This window comes from Psammomys obesus, unplaced genomic scaffold, assembly GCF_907164565.1.
Source record: "Psammomys obesus unplaced genomic scaffold, mPsaObe1.curated_primary_1811, whole genome shotgun sequence".
In the NCBI taxonomy this organism is placed as follows: Eukaryota; Metazoa; Chordata; class Mammalia; order Rodentia; family Muridae; genus Psammomys; species Psammomys obesus.
The window spans coordinates 440,398-461,581 of record NW_026590180.1 but is presented as its reverse complement, the minus strand read 5'-3'; the positions used below and the strand labels follow the sequence as shown (position 1 = coordinate 461,581).

Sequence of the window (21,184 nt, the reverse complement as noted above, 5' to 3'; positions counted from 1 at the left end):
ATCCACCATTCTATGCCAGTACCATGAAATTTTTATAACTGTTGCTCTATAGTACAGCTTAAGATCAGGGATGGAGATACCTCCAGAAGATCTTTTATTGTAGAGGATTGTTTTAGAAATTCTCTGTTGCTTGTTATTCCATACAAAGTTGAGAATTTTTCTTTCCAGGTCTGTAAAGAATTGTGTTGGCAATTTGATGGGAATTGCATTTAATCTGTAAATTGCTTTTGGTAAGATGGCCATTTTTACTATGTTAATCCTGCCAAGCTATGAGCATGGGAGATCTTTCCATCTTCTCATATCTTCTTCTAATTCTATCTTCAGAGACTTGAATTTTTTTTCATACAAGTCTTTGACTTGCTTGGTTAGGGTTACTCCAAGGTACTTTATGTTTTTTGTGGCTATTGTGAAGGGTGTTGTTTCCCTAATTTCTTTCTCAGCCCTTTTGTCTTTTGTATTCAGGAGTGCTACTGATTTTTTTTGAGTTAATTTTGTATCCGGCCACTTTGCTGACGGTGTTTATCAGCTGTAGGAGTTCCCTGGTAGAGTTTTTGGGGTCACTCATGTATATTATCATATCATCTGCAAATAGTGATAATTTGACTTCTTCCTTTCCAATTTGTATCCCCTTGATATCCTTCAACTGTCTTATTGCTCTAGCAAGGACTTCCAGAACTATGTTGAAGAGATATGGAGAGAGTGGACAGCCTTGCCTTGTCCCTGATTTCAGTGGGATTGCTTTAAGTTTCTCTCCATTCAGTTTGATGTTGGCTATAGGTTTGCTATATATCGCCTTTACTATGTTTAGATATGTGCCTTGTATCCCTGATCTCTCCAATACTTTAAACATGAATGGATGTTGGATTTTGTCAAATGCTTTTTCAGCATCTAGGGAGATTATCATGTGGTTTTTTTCTTTCAGTTTGTTAATATGGTGGATAACATTGATGGATTTCCGAATATTGAACCAACCCTGCATGCCTGGGATGAAGCCTTCTTGGTCATAGTGGATGATATCTTTGAAGTGTTCTTGTATTCGGTTTGCAAGTATTTTGTTGAGTATTTTTGCATCAATGTTCATAAGGGAGATTGGCCTGAAATTCTCTTTCTTTATTGGGTCTTTGTGAGGTTTAGGTCAAGGTGACTGTGGCTTCATAGATTGAGTTTGGTAGTGTTCCTTCTGTTTCTATTTTGTGGAATAGTTTGAAGAGAATTGGAGTTAGCTCTTCTTTGAAGGTTTGGTAGAATTCTGCGCTGAAACCATCTGGTCCTGAGCTTTTTTTGGATGGGAGACTTTTGATGACCGCTTCTATTTCCTTGGGGGATATAGGGCTATTTAATTGATTTACCTGGTCCTGATTCAGCTTTGGTAAGTCGAATAGATCAAGAAAATTGTCCATTTCATTTAGATTTTCAAATTTGTGGCATATAGACTTTTGAAGTAAGTCCTAATGATTGTTTGGATTTCCTCAGTGTCTGTGATTATGTCCCCCATTTCATTTCTGATTTTGTTGATTTGGATGGTGTCTCTCTGCCTTTTAGTTAGGTTGGCTAAGGGTTTGTCTGTCTTGTTGATTTTCTCAAAGAACCAGCTCTTGGTTTCATTGATTCTTTGAATTGTTTTATTTGTTTCTAATTGATTGATTTCAGCCCTGAGTTTGATTATTTCCAGCCGTCTACTCCTTTTTGGAGTGTCTGCTTCTTCTTTTAATAGGGTTTTTAAGTGAGCCATTAAGTTGCTTGAATGAGCTGTCTCGAATTTCTTCTTGAAGGCACTTAGTGCTATGAACTTTCCTCTTAGCACTGCCTTCATTGTGTCCCACAAGTTTGGGTATGTTGTGTCTTCATTTTCATTGAGATCTAGGAAGACTTTAATTTCTTTCTTTATTTCTTCCCTGACCCAGCTGTCATTTAGTAGCAAGTTGTTCGGTTTCCATGTGAGTGTAGGCCCTTTGCTATTTCTGTTGTTGAGGTCAAGACCATATTTTTTAAAATAATGTTTTATACATTTTTCTCTGTCTTGTTTTTATGAGGGAAGACTTTACATATCACAGGCTAGCCTTGAATTCCCAATGTAGAGGAGGCTTGCGTTGAACACTTGGCATTGTGCCTACCTCTTCCATGAACTCAAGTGATAGATGTGAGCCACCATTGTGAATGTCTTTTCTCTATATTTGTGAAATGGGGATCCGTTAGCCTTCTCCACTGCTGTTTTCTTCTCTCTCACTTACTCTTGTCTATGTCTTTTTTCTTTCTTTGTTAATGAGTACTTTGCCTTTATAGTTATCGGTGAACTACTTGCATGCCTGTTGCCTATTGACACTGGAGGAGGGAGTTGGGTCCCCTGGAACTGGAGTTGCAGAGGGTTGTAAGCCAAAAGGTGGGTGCTAGGAATTGAACCCAGGTCCTCTGGAAGAGCAATAAAAGAACAATAAAGACCAGTCTATTTAATTAATTTATCTTTTCTGTTTTTTTTTTTTGTCCCATGAATGCTCTTTATTATTTTGGTTGACTCTCTGGTTGACTGTGTCTCTGAATACAGCAAAGTTTAGAAATTTGTTTCTTTCCTTCCACCATGTGGGACACAGGGCATCAGACTGGACACCAAGTGACTGTCCTGGGACATAGTTACTAGAACTTATGATGTATAGGATTGTGTCTACTGGACTGTAGTCACTTTTCACTGGCCTTGATCCACTACTCAAAATGTATGATGTTCTTTCTCTTGTCTGTCTGAGGGAGGCAAGTGAGATTTCAGTGCCTTGGTCAGACCTGAAACAAGCTAGGAATCAGAAACCTGTTCCATTTTTAACATCTGGAGGAACAAGCCTGAACACCAGAGGCTGTCCTCCAAGTCAGGTCTTGCTGCTCTGTGTGTGAGCAGGGAGTGGAAAGCACAGCATCAAGACTTTTTCTCTTGTCCACCCAATCCTGGGAATCGAACTCACAGATCTGAGTAAGAACAACTGCTGTGAGCTGTGTTCCCAGCCCTTGCTGTTCTTGGTATACTTGCCTTCCATTTGTTATCTTTCTCAGTGCTGAATTTCAGCAATAGTTTGTGGGTTTCTCACCAAAGTTTCTTCTGGCACATCTTGTCTTGGTCAACACTCACCATGCATTCCCATTGGGAATATTTTCATCTTTCTGTTATTTCTGAGGAACTTATTCTACTGGGTGTCTTGACCAGCTTGAAATCTGTGGGTTAGAAATAGAATGTTGGGAGGACATCACTTGATACACAGATATATTGGGATATATTTGGAGTAGGGATATATTTGGAGTACGGATTGAGATTGAAAACAGCTAAGTGTAGTTTGGCTTCATACATGGAATATCTGCTATTCATGGAATTGATACTTTATAGAAAATTTATTATAGTGGACAAGGGGATAAAAAATTTAAAATATAGCCCCCCAAAAAGTTAATATGAAAAGGAACAGCTGTCACATTGTTACTTTTTGTTTTTCTTTCATGCTCATCTCAGTGGTATCAGTAGAAAGAGCCAAAGCATCCTTCCTCACACAGTATATGCTCTGCAGACTTCACATCTTTCCCCGTGTCGGAGCCACTTACACATCCTGATGCTTTCTCTAATGTATAGTCCCATTTTCACTCTCGCTGAAGCAGATATAAGTATTGTTTTATCACATTTCTGTGTGAAACTTAATCAGTTTCATCATTTCTGTTACCAGAGCAGATCTCTTTTGTATGTAAATATGTTTTGTATACAAACTCTTTTGTATGCAAAATATGTTAATTTTCTATACTTTTTTTTTCTAACCAGAAGGTTGTCTAAAATTGGATGAAATCTGACTTGTAAAGTTCACTTGGTTGTTGACAATGCCATAAAAGAAAAATAATCAAAAAGTGGGATATATTTTTGCATGAATTCTGTTCAGGTCCATAAAAGGGTAGAGTTCTGCTCCATTCCAGTTACTTTTTCTTTCTCCTTCTCCCCTTTTTTTTCTTCTTGAGACAGGGTTTCTCTATGTAACCTTGGCTGTCTTGGCTGTCCTAGAACTCTAGACCAGACTTATGTCGAACTCACGGAGATCCACCTGCTTCTGCTTCCATAGTGCTGAGATTAAAGGCTTGTGACACTCTCATCTGGCTTTGGTTACTTTTTTCATCCTTTCACTTTAAGGTAGTTCCTGCTTTTAAAACTAAGATTAATTTCTTTTCAACAACAGAAAGGTAGATTTTTGTGTTTTAATCCATCCAGTCAGCCTGTGTTGTGATAGGCTCCATTAATCTTTAAAGTTATTGCAAATTGTTCATGATTGCAGTCCTTTTGTTGTTGTCCCCTCTGTGCCTGCCACCACTATGAGGCAGGGTTTCTCTATGTAGCCTTGTCTGTCTTAGAACTCACTGTATAGACCAGGCTGGACTCGAACTCACAGATATCTGAGTGTCTGTGCTTTAGAGTGCTGGGATTAAAGGTGTGTACCACAACCACCTGGCTGTGTGTGTGTTGCTGTTTGCATTCTTAGTCATTATACTTTTCTTTGCTTTCTTCCTACAGTCTCTTTCCTAGCTATGATTATTCCTTTCTCCAGTCTAACGTCCTGATGCCAGTATTTTTTTTTTTTTTTTTTTTTTTTTTGGCGGTGGCGGGCTGGGGGGGGTTTATCCACATGAATTCTATTAGCCTGTTTGTGTCCTGGAAAGTTCTTCTTTCTCCTTCCAACTATATTAGATAATTTTGCTCAGTGCAATGGTCTAAGTTGGGATCTCAGGTCTTTTAGAACTTGGAATGAATTGTCCGAGGAACTTAATGGATTTCAAAACATTTCTGAAACTTAATGAACTTAAAGTAGTCCTATGATGGAAATTTATACCTTTAAGAGTATATGTTAAGAAATAACACAAATAAATGACTTCATGCCACAACTAAAGAATTAAAAAAAAAAAAAGAACAAACCAAACACAAATCCAGTGAACAAAAATGATAAAAATCAGCACATAAAGGAATGAAACAGAAACCAAGAAAACCAAAAACAACCAGTTATATTCAGAAATGCTTCTTGGGACAATAACAATAGAAATTTGGCTCAGCTGACTGAAAGGGAGAAAAGGATGATCAGGAAACACTACAGCAAACACCAGAGAAACCCATAGTCTTATAAGGGAATACTCCATTCCATCTCTTGACTCCTCTAACCCACTCGTATTAAACTAAGAGGAAATCAGCAACCTTAACAGACCATATAGATGAGTAGACTGAAACAGTGATGGGAAGGCACACAAAAAACAACTACCTCTCCCTTCAAAAACAAAAAACAGAGGCCTAAATGGATTCATGGAAGAATTCTAACAGGTGTTTAACAAAAATCGATAGTCATTTTTTTACATTCTATACTTCTTAAATCAAGAAAAGAAAAAAAAAAAAAAAAGGAAAGAAACGGAGAAACAAAGAAATAGCAGCACTTCCAAACTCCTACAAATTCAGTATTACTATTGAACTCTGTGCGTAGCAGGAAACCCAGACCTCAAGCCACAGAGCCTGAATCTGCATTTTCGTTTCATTTCACATTCATTGTTCTGTGTATACAGAAGTCATACAACTATGACTTTCTCCTGTGAGAAATGTGTATGAAGTGGTGCCTAATATGAGTATATGACTTACATTCCTCGTTAGATGCATTCATTTTACATTTTAGCATTCTTAACTGTATAATAGCTTTATGAATGTTTAGGTTTTTTGTTTGTTTGTTTGTTTTGTATTTTTGAGACAAGGTTTTTCTGTGTAGCCTTGGCTGTCCTGGAATTTGCTTTGCAAACAAGGCTGGCCTTGAACTCAGAGATGTGCTTGCTTCTGTCTCCCGAGTGCTGGGATCAAAGGCATGCGCCACCACTGCCTGGCCAGGATCTTTTGCATTCTCTTAACTTAGGGTGAGTACTGTGTGAGAGCATGTGACTACATCAAAAATAAATTAGTAATATCATTTACCCATGCAAGAAGCATTTCTAGCTCTTTTAGCCTCTGTAAACTTTAGAATAGTGTTCATGCATGTAATTACTATTGGTATTTATATCGTTATTAATGGTTTAAATTAGTTTGGGTGGTATTCATTCATTGATCTTTGTTTCAGAAAATGCTGTCATTCAAGGATGTGGCCATTACTTTCTCTCCAGAAGAGTGGAAATACCTGCGGCCTGTTCAGTGGAATCTGTACAGGGATGTGATGTTGGAAAACTACAGCAACCTTGTGTTTCTGGGTGACAATCACTTCCATAATGAATTCCTAATTCACTGTCAAGATGTAATGTCCTTTTATAGGAATCTCATGGGAGCTTGCACTTTCTAATTGGCTTGTTCACCTGCCCTAAGTTTCTCTGGCTGCCCTGGCACTTGCTCTGTAGACCAGGCTAGCCTCAAACTCAGATATGCCTGTTCTGCCTTCCAAGTGCTGTGGTTAAAGGTGTATGCCACTATGTCCAGGTCACAGTCCTGCTTTTAAGGAAGAATTGTTGGTATAACAAATTTCATCTTGTATTTTTAACCTATTTATTTCAGTGTGTGCATTCTTCACTATAGTTGTAATGCCAGACATTAAATGGAATGGGGCATGGAACACACATGGAAAAGAAAATGTTATATTCTTGTATGACTTTATAATTTTCCTTGTAAATGACAGAAATGAACATCTGTGATTATAAACTCCTAAGTATTCTAAAATTTCCTTCAGGAATGATTTGGGGTGCTCATTTTCTACAATCATAGATTATGTCTTGTTTTTCCTTATAAGCACAATACTGGAAAGAAAATGTTAATTTTCTTCTTTTCCCCTTTCCACAGGCCTTTCTTTGTCCAAGCCATTGTTGGTCAGATTTCTGGAGAAAAACCAAGAGCTTCGGAATATGAAGAGAAAAGCAGCAGCTGTGTCCAAAGGTGTATAGGTGTTAGGGTCAGAGGGCCAAGTGGAAGGTCAGATCCAGCATAGGAGTTAGAGGGCAGAGTGGAAGGTCATAGGCAACAGGGCGTTCAGAGCTCAGAGTGGAAGGTCAGAGCCAACAGGGCGTTCAGAGCGCAGAGTGGAAGGTCAGAGCCAAAAGAGGGGTTAGAGGGCAGAGTGTTTGATCCAACAGAAAGCCAGGCTTTACCACGTACATTGAGGGGCCATTTTCTGGTGGAAATCATTCTATAGCCGTCTTCTATTATGACATTTTGCTCTCAAAGAAGGGCATCTGTTAGCTGTTCATGGTGCTTTAAGTCTCCAAATGTTGTTCTTGCTGTCCAGAGAGTCCTGCTAATGTTTGTAGTGACTGCCAGGGTACTTCATTTTAGTAAGAGTTTACATTGCAACAGACTTTTCACCATTTCCTATACCTCTGAAATGTTGCACACTTTTAAAGACCTATGTGTGAAGCCTCTGTATGCTATAACTCATGCATATATTTCTTTTTAAAAAATTGTTTATTTTTGAGATTCTACCATTTTCCCCTTTACTATTTGCTTTAATTAATTACAGTTTTTTTACTTTGTATCCCAGCTGTAGCCCCCTCCCTCATCCCTTCCCAATCCCACTCTCCTTCCCTCATCCCCTTCCAATCCCATGCCCCTTCCCAAATCCACTAATAGGGGAGGTCCTTTTCCCCTTCAGTCTGACCATGGCCTATCAGGTTTCATCAGGACTGGCTGCATTGTCTTCCTCTGTGGCCTGGCAAGGCTGCTCCCCACAGGGGGAGGTGATCAATAAGCCAGCCACTGAGTTCATGTCAGAGACAGCCCCTGTTCCCCTTACTAGGAAAACCACTTGGAGACTGAGCTGCCATGGGCTACATCTGTGCAGGGGTTCTAGGTTATCTCCATGCATGGTCCTTGGTTGGAGTATCAGTATCAGAAAAGACCCCTGGGCCCAGATTTTTGGCTCTGTTGCTCTCCTTGTGGAGCTCCTGTCCTCTCTAGGTCTTTCTATCTCCCCCTTCTTTCATAGGATTCCCTGCACTCTGCCCAAAGTTTGGCTATGAGTCTCAGCATCTCCTTTGATACCTTGCTGGGTAGTCTTTCAGATATCCTCTGTGGTAGGCTCCTGTCCTGTTCCCTGTTTTCTTCCTCTTCCGACGTCCATCCAGTTTGCCTTTCTAAGTGAGTTATTTTATGTTATTAGTGGCTATTGTGAAGGGTATAGTTTCTCTATTTTCTTTCTCAGCCCTTTTTTCTTTCATATACAGGATGGCTGTATATGATTTTTTTGAGTTGATTTTGTATCCAGCCATTTTGCTGAAGGTGTTTATTAGCTGAAGGAGTTCTCTGGTTGAATTTTTGGGGTCGCTCAAGTATATTGTCATATCATCTGTGAATAGTGATACTTTGACTTCTTCCTTTCCGATTTGTCTCCCCTTGAGTTGTCTTATTGCTCTAGCTAGGACTTCAAGTACTATGTTGAAGAGATATGGAGAGAGTGGGCAGCCTTGCCTTGTCCCTGATTTCAGTGGGATTGATTTAAGTTTCTCTTCATTGAGTTTGATGTTAGCTATAGGCTTGCTGTATTTTGCCTTTACTATGTTCAGGTATGTGCCTTGTATCTCTGATCTCTCCAAGACTTTAAACATGAATAGGTGTTGGATTTTGTCAAATACTTTCTTGGCATCTAAGGAGACGATCATGTGGTTTTTCTTCTTCAGTTTGTCTATATGGTGGATTATATTGATGGATTTCCATATATTGAACCACCCCTGCATGCCTGGGATGAAGCCTACTTGGTCATGGTAGATGATATCTTTGATGTATTCTTGGATTTGGTTTGCAAATTGGATCAATGTTTATAAGTGAGATAGGTCTGAAGTTATCTTTTTTTGTTGGGTCTTTTTTGTTGGGTCTTTGTGTGGTTTAGGTATCAAGGTGACTATGGCTTCATAGAATGAGTTTGGTAATGTTCCTTCTGTTTCTATTCCTTTCTTTCTTCTAAACCCTCCCACATACTCCTCCTTGCTCTTTCAAATTCATGACATTCTTTTTAATTAATAGTTGTGACATGCATGTATGTGTATATACTTATTCCTAAAGAAGCTGCTCAGTCTGTATGTTACTTGTATTTTTGATTTCAGGACTGAACATTGGAGAATCAGTATGTTCTTCACTGAGGAAGACTGTTTCTCCCTCTCTCCATATTTCTTGGTTGCCTTTGTGTAGGTTTGAGGCCTAGTGGGCTTTCTCTTGTCCACGATCCTTTGTCTGTTGGTTGTCCATGTTTAGCTCATGTGTAGGCAGTCAAGTTAGTGATACTTTTGACTGTAGCTTTTGACATTACTAGGAGACCCTGTCCCACAGTAAACTCCTTGATATTCTGGTTCTTAAAGTATTTTCAGCTCCTCTTCCACAATGTTCCCTGAGCCATAGGTGTAGGCATTTTTCTTGTATTTCACTTTTTTTTTTTTGAGATGTATTTGTTTGGCTCCACAACTGAATGTTTGGATCATCTGTAATTTTATGTGATTGTCTCTGTTGCAAAAAGAAGTTTCGTTGATGAGGGATGATGACTAAACTTCTCTATGGGTATAAGGAGAAACATTTAGAAGGTAGTGTTAGAGATTATGCTAATTTAGAAAAGTGGTGGGTGTAGGTTCTTCCAAGATCCACGACTTCACTAGCCGTGGGTAGTTGGCTAGGTTTCCAATCCCAGACATGATTTCTTTCTTGTTGAGTCTTTGGGAGCTTATCAAAGTATGCTTGTCAATATTGCACCCTTACAGTTGTGCTGTGCTGCTCATTGTTGTGGCTCATGACAGAGTAGAACTTTTGGCTACTTTCCTTCTCTGTAAGCTTCCATGGTACCTTCTGTTACCATAAAAATTAGTCCCTAAGGGAAGAGGCATTCAGGGCATTTCCAGCTCAGGGGTCTCTGGGTCCTGTGTCTTAAGTGCCTAGGGTCTTTAGCAGTACAAACTCACCTTCCACTTCAGAGGAACAACCAAGGCATTAGCAATATTCTGTAATGTTTTGGGAGTCTTTTGGACCACCTTGACTCATTACTCAAAAGAGTAATGTGTGGTGTTCAAGGTTTTTGTTAGATTGTCTTTGGCTCTTGGAGGGAGCATTGACAGCAGAGGTGGGAATACTTCATTATTTTATTTAATTATAAAAACTTTATTATTTATTTAATTATACATGGATATTTATAGCCAGATTTGCATGTACTATAAATACATTTTTAGGTAGATAGTTAATAGTATGAGTCCTTATGCATTTTTTAGATAGTCTTACTGTTATTTTACCTCCTCCCTTCTTTTTTTAGAGTTATCTCTCTGCCTCTCCTTTTTTCTGTCACATCTTTATCTCATGTTAATTAAATTGCCTTTCAAAGTGCTATCTGAATTGTTGTATTCAATCTTCATGTTTTCTCCTACACAGTGTCAGTGATTTAATGTGTATACATGCCCTTTGAGGGTAAATAGTTATGGGTAATATCTGTACAAGTCTAGAATATTTCTTCCAGTAGTTGAGAATTTTGTGAGTTTGAGATTCTTCGATCCTCATTTGCAGCTCCATCTTTTTCTGTTATAATTTTGCCATCTAAGTAGCTTGAAATCATCTCCTTGAGACCTAGTATGTGTTTCTGTAGACAGGATACCTGCAATTAAACATTTTAAGACTGTAAGAATTTTTAACATCTATGAAAAATTTATATTAAAATATCTATTTCTGTGACGAATAGAACTGTGCATTTCTACTTACATGTATAAACATGGGCCTTGTATTTCCATGCCCTTTATATTTTCATTTGGTTACTCAGTAGTTATTTAGCTTGGAAATTAATAGTTTTTGGAAAGTAGGCTATTTTTTAATAATTGTTTTATTTAGTTAATTGATAATTATGTTCAGTTAGCAAAATTATCTCGTTTATAGCAGAACTTGAATTTTTTTCCCTAATAATATATATATATATATATATTTGGTATTTATGGTCTTGTCATTAAAATACAATGTAAAGCCTGCTATCTTAACTTGATGAAAGATATTATTTAATGATTTATGAACAGTACTCTTATTATGCAGCTTATGCTTTTTACCTTCCACAACTAAAACTTCATACATATGATAAAACATTGTCTTTCCATATTGGACCAGTTTCACACAGTCATTGTTAACTTTGTTTTCCTAGTTTGGCTACTTTGTAATTTTCATGTATATACACTCATTCAGTTTCTTTTTGTTTAATGGACTTTGTTCTTTTATCATAATTTCTGAAAGTTGTGTTACAACTTTTGTAGTTATTTTGAATTATGTAAATTTGAATTATGTTCTAATATTTCTGTAGTCTATTTTGTCATCATCTTATTTCAACTGAAGTTTAAATGATTTCCATCTACTGTATTTTCTAAATACAGGTACAGTGAATATAGGTGTTATAATGTATTATAGCTTATTTATAACAAATGAGAATAAGTCTCTATATTAAAGATAAGCTTTCTAATTATGACAAATGTTCCTAAGCTTGTCTTCTTTTACTCATCAGGAAAAAAACCCTTTAAATGTAAAGAATGTGGCAAAGCTTTTCCTAAAAAGTCAAACTATACTTATCACCTGAGAATTCACACTGGAGAGAAACCCTACAAGTGTAACATATGTGGGAAGGCCTTTTCTCTAGAGTTCACACTTAGAAGACACCAGAAAGTTCACACTGGAAAAAACTCTGACAAGTATGGCATATGTGGCAAGGCTTTTGCTGTGCGCTCCACACTTACTCACCACTATAATATTCACATTGGAGAGAAACCCTACAAGTGTGTCGTATGTGGCAAGGCCTTCAGTATGCCCTCCACACTTACTAACCACCAGAAAATTCATGATAAACCCTACAAGTGTGAAGTATGTGGCAAAAAGTTTTCTGCTTCCGCAGACTGTATAAAACACCGGAGGGTTCACACTGGAGAGAAACCCTACACGTGTGAAGAATGTAAAAAATCCTTTAGAACTCTTCCAGAGCTCATTAAACACAGAGTAGTCCATACTGGACAGAAACCCTACACCTGTGAAAAATGTGGCAAAGCCTATAGTAGGATTGATAACCTCCATCAACACCAGCAAGCTCATACTGCACAGAAATCCTACAAATGCAAAGAATGTGGCAAAATGTTTCGCTATTCCTCAGGCCTTACAAGACATCAAAGGATTCATTCTGAAGAGAGACCCTATAAGTGTGAGGAATGTGGCAAAGCCTTTCCCTGGCCTTCGGACCTTACTGACCATGCAAGAACCCATAAGAGGATGAAGCAGTACATCTGTGAAGAATGTGGTGAGTGCTTTACTATTCAAACAACATTTTCTAATGTCCGAAAATTTCGTCGAGAGGGAAAACCATCTAAATGTGAAAAATGTCGAAAGAGCCTTTAAAGGTTCATGGTTACATAAAGCACACAAAAGAGTTCAAACAGCTAGCCTGAAAATATGAAGGCCGTGGCGGATGTTTTGTGTATCATTCAGCTGTTGCTCAACCTCAAACAATTTATATCTGAGAGAAACCCTACACATGTTCAGAAAAGGACCATGGCTTATGTCATGTCTGTATACGAATTGAAGAATTCATTCTGATGAGGAGGTCTAAAAAAGCTATCAGTGTGGCAAGCTCTTTATCTGTTCTTCACACCTTAAGCATCCCCAGAGACTGCATACTGCAGAGGCACTTTCCACATACAAACGCTGTGCCTGAGCCTTGAATAATCATTCAGGTCTTCATCAGCATTGAGGAATTGCCGGAGGTGAGAAACCCTGCAAGTGCAGATGTCCTTGTTAGCTGTTGATGCCACATCACACAGCTCAGCATCATCTGTGGGTTTCTCACCTAGGTATTTGAATTGCTCAGGTTAGCCTATAGGCATATTTGGGGGACATTTTCTTCATTGCTAAGTGATGTACATTAGTCCATCCAAGGGTAAGGAGTGCCGTTCCAGGGCAAATGTTCCTGGGTTATGTAAGAATTCTGTGTGATAGAGCATATTAAAGAACGATGGAGCAAGCAAAGAAGGAAGTAACTTTTCTCTATGGCAGTAGGTCTCAACTTTCTTAATGCTGTGACCCCTTAATACAGTTCCTCATGTTGTGACCCTGAACCACAAACTTATCTTCAGTGCTACTTCATAACTCTAATTTTGGTAGTTATGAATCATAAATAGATGATATGCAAATGACCCCTCAACCCACGGGTTGAGAACAGATGCTCTGTGGTTTCTGCTTTAGCTTCTGCTCTGGCTTCCCTGGATACCAAAACTAAGCTGAAGCAAACCTTTCTTCCCTAAGTTGTTTGGGGTCATGGCATTTGCCATGGGAAGACAAATCAAAGTGAGACAGCAGTGAATGTGTGAAGGATTTTAACCCTTCCTTATACTTACTAGACTCCATGTGGGAGATGAGGACACACAGCCTTTAGATTTGTTCGAGCTTCACTGGAGACCAGAGCATTCACATTGAGGAAAGCCCTATTTATACAAAGAATGTGGTGGGAGTTGACCTAGAGCCACTGTGTATTCAGGTGTTAATTGCTTGCCCCTGAGAGTCTTCCTGTTCTATGAGCAATCCCCCACATATACCAAAATGACATTTATGTGACCTTGCCCCCCAAATTATTCCTATCAGCTGAATAAAGTGCTGACACTGGGCTGAGTGGGTTAGAGGGGGCAAAGCGAAGGTTCATGGAGAGACAGGAGACAGGTAGAGGAGAGAGGAGGAGCGAGGGTGTAGAACTACAGAAGAAGCACGTGGCTGGGCGGAGCCTCCTTCATGGAAAGGCTTGATGGCGGAAAGCAGCCCACATGAGAAACATACATGAGTATTTATGGAAATTTTGGATGGCAAGTAACCCAGATAGAATCATTAGAGCAGTTGGCAGGGGATTTGGGGCTGGGAGGATAAAGTGTACCTTAGGAGGTTAGTTTTTGCCTCCTCCAATGTATAGGCATATTAAAAATATAACAGGTGTCTGTCTTTTATTGACATGGTAGCAGGTTAAATAATCTTGCCACAGTAATTATAGGCTACTAACAGTAAACAGCCCGTTTTTTATATTCATCAACAGACTATAATGATTTTTTTAATTGATTGTGCTTAATTAAACATTGAATAACTCTTACTAGAGAAGAACTTTGTAAGAGCAAAGATAATGGATAACTATTGAACAGTGTTCTACTCTCGTGTGGTATTTTAAATTTATACATATGAGAAACTCTGCAAATCCAGGTATGAAGAGAAATTATTTATTCTTTATACTTAAGAGAATTTGTTTTGTTGAGACACCTCCTCCGAAAAGGCTGCACCTTCTAATCCTTCCTAAAGTGTTCACCAGCTGAGAACCAGACATCCAAATATATGAGCCTCTGGGGTCCATTCTTATTCAAACCGCCAGATCATACTCTGAGCCAGAGTATGCTCTTTCTTTCAAATTGCTCTTATATTTTATCACAGTAACTGGAAAAGTTACTAATAAAAATAAAAGTGTTATTTGACCTTTAATACATATACATGAAAGTGTTTTCTTTCTATTTTTTCTTTATTTCCTCATTGCCCCTTTATTACTCTATTCTCTTTCTAAACTGTTTCAGTACATACACACACACACCACCATGCACACACAGTCACAGATGTGATAAATAACTTTTCTGCAAAAGTGCAGAAGAAAGAAAAGTGATGTGGGTGTTGAACTATTAGTTACAATGATACTTTTTGCATTTCAGTGTTACATTAATATCTTTCATCCAGCTTGAATTTATTTTTGTAGGATAAGTGGAATAGATCTAATTTTATTCTTCCTTTTAGAAGAATTTGGATATCCAATTTTGCCAGCATTATTTGTTGAAAAGGCTGTCTATTCAGGCACATACTTTTGTAAATTTTGTCAAATATTATGTGTCCTTTACCTTAGTGTTTTCTCTCTAGGTAGTATTTTATATTCCATTATTTTCATGTTTGTTTTAGGGGAGTGCCATGTTATCCTTATCACTATGGCTATGTAGGATAGTTTGAGGTTGTTAGGTAATATACATTTGACTGTTCTTTATGCATAAATTGCTTTGCTTATATGTGGCCATTTTTATTCTTTGGTTAAGGTTTGTCTCCTTTAAAAAAAATTTAAGACTATGGTGACTAGGTGCTATTTTTTTTTAATAACTTTCTTTGAAAGTATCTTGTTGGTGTATACAAAGGTTAATGATACTTTGTTAATTTTGTGAACAGCTATTTTACTGATAGTGTTTATCTATGTCTTAGTTAGGGTTTCTATTGCAGTAGAAAACACCATCACCAAAAGCAAGTTGGGGAGGAAACAGTTCATTTTATTTTACACTTCCAGGAACAATCCATCACTGAATGTACTCAGGGTAGGAAATCAGGTAGGGCAGTTCCTGGAGGTAGGAACTGTAGAGAGCCCTTGGATACTGCTTACTGCCTTCCTCTGCATGGCTTGTTCAGCTTCCTTCCTCCCTTCCTTCCTCCCTCCCTCCCTCATTCCCTTCTTCCCTCCCTCCCTCCCTCCCTCCCTCCCTCCCTCCCTCATTCCCTCCCTTCCTCCCTCTCTCCCTCCCTCCCTCCCTTCTTCCCTTCCTCCCTTCCTTCTTTCCTTCCTTTCTCTCTCCCTCTCCCCTCTTTCCTTTCTCTCTTTTTTTCTAAAGTGGAATTCATCCCAGGGTCTTGCCCACGCTAGACAAAGCTGAAAGTATGAACCACACTGTGTTGTACAAGGCTCTTGTTGGAATAACACTAGCACAGGGGCTAGGCACAGAGTAGGTGAAGAGTTGGACCTAGCCAGGGTTTGGAGGCCTGGTGGAGGAGGGGCAGGGTATGACACATTGACAGAGCCTGGATCCCAATCAGGGAAAGGACTCAGAAAGCCTGAGGCAGTATGGGCTGTAGTCTTTTTGGTTCCAGAAACTACAGGGAGTCAGACTTCTGGAGAAGAAATGGGGTTAGGGCACAGAAAGAAGGCTGCATATGTTTCTAGAGGTAGCACTGTGATGGGTAATGATGAGGTTTAAGGAGTTCTCTGCCTGGACAGTACAACATGGAAGCGAGAGACAAGTTTTCATGGGTTTCCCTGGTTGATGCTGACTTTGCCCAGAAATGTCCAGAGTCATTTGAGGACAAATGGGTCAAGGGGCCAAGACGATGCATAAACAAGGAAAGTAGCTGCTAGAATGACAACAGTAAGCAGGATGCCGTAGTAGGTGTGAGGTAAAGGCCCATCTTTCATAAGAGCAAAGGTTCTGAGGAAGGAGACATCATGTGTAGAATAGCAATGTTAAGCTTGTTCAGGTCCTTCCTTCCTTCCTTCTTTTCTTCCTTCCTCTTCCTTTTCTTCTTTCCTTACTCCTTTTTCTTTCTTTCTTAATAAATATTCTTATTTTAACTAAAAATTGTTTATGTGCATTGGTGTTTTGCCTGTATGTATGTGAGGATGTCAGAATCCATGAAACTGGAGTTGTGGATTATGAGTTGCCATGTGGGTGCTGAGAATTGAACCTGGCTTCTCTAGAAGAACAGCCAGTGCTCTTAAACATGAAGCCATATCTCCAGCCCCTCAACATGCTTTTTTAATAGCATGCATGACCTCCAGACCAGTTGTGACACTGCCCACAGTGAGTTGAGCCCTCCATCATCAGTCCAATCTTGGACCTGACTGTGTCTAAAGGGATCAACAAGCATTTACAGTCCCACAAATCTCTCCTGACCTACCTCACCTTCACACAGGAGTGGGCTGGATTATGCTCTGCCTCAGCTGAGCCCCATTCAAGCCTAATGGGCCCCCAGTAGGCTTGGTGCAAGGGGCTGATGATCAGAGGCCCAGACCTTCTTTTCTAATTAATGGTTCTTCTTTTGACCAGTGGTCTGGAATATCAGGATGCTTCCTTCTCTGAGAAGCTTCAGGCCTGTTGGGAACTGCCACATCTCAGTCCTCCCTTACTTAAGGGATCAAACCATGACTGAAGCCAGGAAATTGGTAGTGGGTCTCAGGGTAACCAGGGTAGATGCAGAAAGATGGATTGAGTGTATATTTCCTCAACTTTATCAATCTGGATCCCAATCCTGACCAAGGTAAAGGGCACTAGATACTTATAGCCAGGCCCTACTGACTGGTAAACACTGGAACCTGGATATCACTGAAGTTACTCTGACAAGTTTGGCTACTGATATTTGCTAGGTTTTTACAGTGAGCTTTTTAGGATGGGTAGAAGCTATTTCCACCAGATCAAAAATGGTTAATATAGTTGCCAGGAAGTTACTGACGGAGATCACCACATATTTGGCCTTTTCTACTCTTTAGAGTCTAACAATAGCTCAATATTCACTGCCAAAGTATCTCAGCAAGTGGTTTAAACTCTAGGAATGCATTGGAACTTACATTGTGTCTATGTGTCCCAAAGCTCGGGACAGATAGAGCTAACAGGACTATTAAAGGACTATTAACTAAATTCATTGCAGAAACTGGTAGGGGGTAGACTGAGATGCTCCCTACATTCTTTGAGGACCAGGTGCCGTCTCTACAGGGACAAGCCAACACCACTCTAATTGGCACCAGTCTCTTTTGTCTTGGTCCAAATGGTTTACCACCCTTTTAGCTGCCATAGCTAGACTTATTCTTTTTACTATTTATTGATGTTCCGATCAGCCCTTGCATTTTAAATTGGTTACTAACAGACATTTAAAAAGAATCAGTTCTGTTAGGACATTAGCCCTACAGGCTCTTTATCAACTGTACCTCCACATGAGTTAATTTGATTCATATGATCTAGAGGAATGTGATGACTAAAGAAACCCATTTTGTGCTAGACATCTAACTGGGCACCGAATAGCAGTTTGTCACTGATTCAAGTTCCTGGAAGATAAGGTGCCAGCAACCCTAACAGCCTGACCCGACTCAGAAATGTTCAGCCATGACCATCTGTTTGTTGTGACATGACTAACTGCTGATTTAATTTCTTTAGCTTGCTTATGTAGTCATTCAGTCTATTTTGAGGTCACCTTGATAATTCAGTTTTGGCAGAGCAGAGTAGCTCTTCACCTACCTCTGGGCACATTTGGGTTAGAGACTGTGGTCCTGCTATCAGATTTAATAAATTTGTTTAATTATAATCTGAGTTGAGTCTGGGAATGTTTACCCTGTGGTTATAAACTCCATAGCACTTAACAGCATTAATTATCCTACTAGAAAAAAAGTTTCACTTCAGTGCTTTGGGTATCTTGTTAATTACAGCAGATTCTTCAGCCCCAGCTAAGAACCACAGTTTCTGAACTCAAAATATGCAACAGCCCCCTTAGATTCTTCAAGTGGCTCTCAAACTTCCTTCTGAACTTTACCCGAAAGGCTTTCATACTCTGCATTTCTTTCAAGATTCTTATCTACCAGGCTCCCATAGAACAGCTCACCAAATTTTGGATTCTCAGTTTTTTTTCTAGCCCAAAGTTCCAAGTCCTTCCACAATCTTCCCCAAAACAACATGGTCAAGTCTGTCTGATCAGTTTCCCACAATCCTGGTACCCCAACTTCTGTCCTAGTTAGGATTACTATTTCTATGATGAAACATGATCAGAAAGAAGTTTGGGAGTGTATTCTAGACTAACAATTTACTGAATGACTATACATAGAAAAGAGATTTATTAGAATGACTTACAGACTGTAGTCCAACTAATCTAATGATGGGTGACAGCGAATGGAAAGTCCAAGAATCTAGTAGTTGGAATCTCAAAGATGTAGTTCTGATGCCAGTGAGGGAATTGACTTGCTGGCAAGATGAGAGCAAGTAGGCAGAGAGCAAAAGCATCCCATGTCTTTATGTAGCAGTGGTTCTCAACCTTCCTGATAATGCAACCCTGATGATGTTCCTCATGTTGTGACCTCCGACTATAAAATTATTTTTGTTGCTTCTTTATAACTAATTTTGCTGTTATGAATCATAATGTAAATATGCGGTGTGCAGGTGGTCTGAAGTGATCCCTGTAAAAGATTCCAAGGGGGTTGAAAACCAGTTATATAGGCTTTTAGTAGAAGGTGCAGTCCAGATTAAAGGTGTATCTTCCCACCTCAAGATTGGGATCAAAAGCACATGAATTTTTATCGCAAAAGTCTGGATTAGAAGTGGATTCATTTACTTTTAAGTTAAAAAAAAATCACTCACAGATAGGCCCTCCATTTCTAGATTCTAGGTAATTCCAGGAGTAGTCAAGTACCAAGAATACACAGGGACAGAGGGTTTATGTGTGTTATATGTCTGGAATACTGCCCATTGGAGGAAGCCAAGGTAGGAACCCAAACAGGGCAGAAACCTGGAGGTAGGAACTGATGCATCGGCCATGGAGGGGTGCTGCTTACTTGCTTGTTCCTTGTAGCTTTTTCAGGATGCTTTCTTACTGAACCCAGGACCACCAGGTCATGGTTGGTACCACCGTGGTACCAACCATGGTCTGGGTACCTCCACCTTATAAATTATTTATTGAGAAAATGTCCTACATGCTTGTCTACAGCCCACTCTTTTGGAGGTATTTTCTCACTTGAGGCTCACACCTCTCTGATGACTTTAGCTTTTGTTAAGTTGACATAAAACCTGGTATAATGAGTTTCTCCTGGTTATAAAACAAAATATTCTGATGTTTCCACTGTCTCAGCTGAGAAATAATTTCATTGTGGATCAGTGTCGATGGCATGAAAATGAACTCTCTCCTCTCCTAGGGTTTGTAGTTGGGTCTCAGGAATAAACACACCTGAGATGGGGGAGTCCCGTTACTCCATGGTGTTAATCTAGCCTTTTTATTGCAATGAGCTTATTTTATATTAACAATGGTGCCTTTTTATCAAAGGAAGAATAATTTCTGTGTTCTGAGATAGGACAGTGAAGTTTAAGTAAAAACATACCCTTTAAAACTGCCACACAGGAGGAATGCCAGGAGTAGAAAAGGTAGAGAAGTTGAATAGGGCAGGTCCGACCTAATATGGAGTCAAATCCTATGATGGATGGTGTGTTGGGAGTCAGTGCACACACCATGCTATACTGATCTCAAGGCCAGTTTTCCTCCCTTTGGGAGAGGAGCAGGGAACTCAGAGAACACCTGGTGGCGGATCCTTGCCTGAGTTTGTTAGCAACCAGAGAGAAGTGGGTTGTTCTCACAAAATTAAATTGTTTATGCAGATTAATGGATGAAAGTGTGGACAAGGGACTGTGGACACATGAGTATCAAAGGAATTAAACAGCTCTCACAAAATTAAATTGTTTATGCAGATTAATGGATGAAAGTGTGGACAAGGGACTGTGGACACATGAGTATCAAAGGAATTCTGGGGCTTAACTATAGGTAATAAGAGATATCTGTGTCCCCTGGCCCATGCCCCAAACTAGATTTTATTGTACACACTAAAACCATTTTTTTCCTCATTGATTTATTTGTAGTAATGGTTATTAACCAAGGCCTACTTAACTTTATGCAGGTGCTTTACCAATAAGTAGCCCTTTGATCTCTTCTGGTACTTTGTAATTTGGGACATAGACTTGTGATTATTTTGTCTCAAACCCCAGAGTACCAAGGGTATAGAAAACTTGGTTTCAAAAACAATCCTAAAGAGTTTGTGGTATGAGTAGGAGTATAACAGGTCTCCTTTCCAAGGTGGTAGCACCCAGTGGAGTCTTAGTGCCAGAAGCACAATGTCACAGGAACCAGGAAATATTTTCAAGAAAATGATAGAAAATCCTAAACCTAAACAAACAAACAAAAAACAGATGCCTTTAAACATACAAGAGGCTTACAGAATACCAAATAGATAAGATCAGAAAAGAAACTCCTCCCACCACACAATAAATGTGGTGGACAAATGTATAGGACAAAGAAAAAAATATTTAAAGCTGCAAGGGAAAAGGTCAAGTAACATATAATGCAGACCTATCAGAATCATACCTGACATCTCAATGGAGACTGTAAAAACCAGAAGGGCCTGGGCAGATGTTTTGCAGAACTTAAGAGACCGCAGGTGTTAGCCCAGGCTACCCAGCAAAACTTTCAATAACCATAGATGGAGAAAACAAAATATTCCATGACCAAACCAAATTTAAACAATATCTATGCACACACCCAACCCTACAAAAGATACTAGAAGGAAAACTCCAACCTTAAGAGGTCAACTACACCCAAGAAAACATAGGATATAAATAACTTCAACAAAACCAAAAGAAGACAAGCACACAAACACACTATCTCCAACAACTCCAC

General features: G+C 39.2%; 1 protein-coding gene across 1 annotated transcript in view; it reads left to right on the top strand.

The window, feature by feature from the left end:
• Positions 1 to 21,184, top strand: part of LOC129676294 (zinc finger protein 43-like) — a 49,689-nt gene that overhangs the window by 4,126 nt on the left and 24,379 nt on the right. The window contains exons 2-4 of the mRNA XM_055606636.1: positions 6,093 to 6,219; positions 6,800 to 6,892; positions 11,460 to 12,287. Coding sequence (XP_055462611.1) covers positions 6,096 to 6,219; positions 6,800 to 6,892; positions 11,460 to 12,287 — 1,045 coding nt within the window. The 5' untranslated portion in view covers positions 6,093 to 6,095. The remainder of the gene's footprint in view (positions 1 to 6,092; positions 6,220 to 6,799; positions 6,893 to 11,459; positions 12,288 to 21,184) is intronic.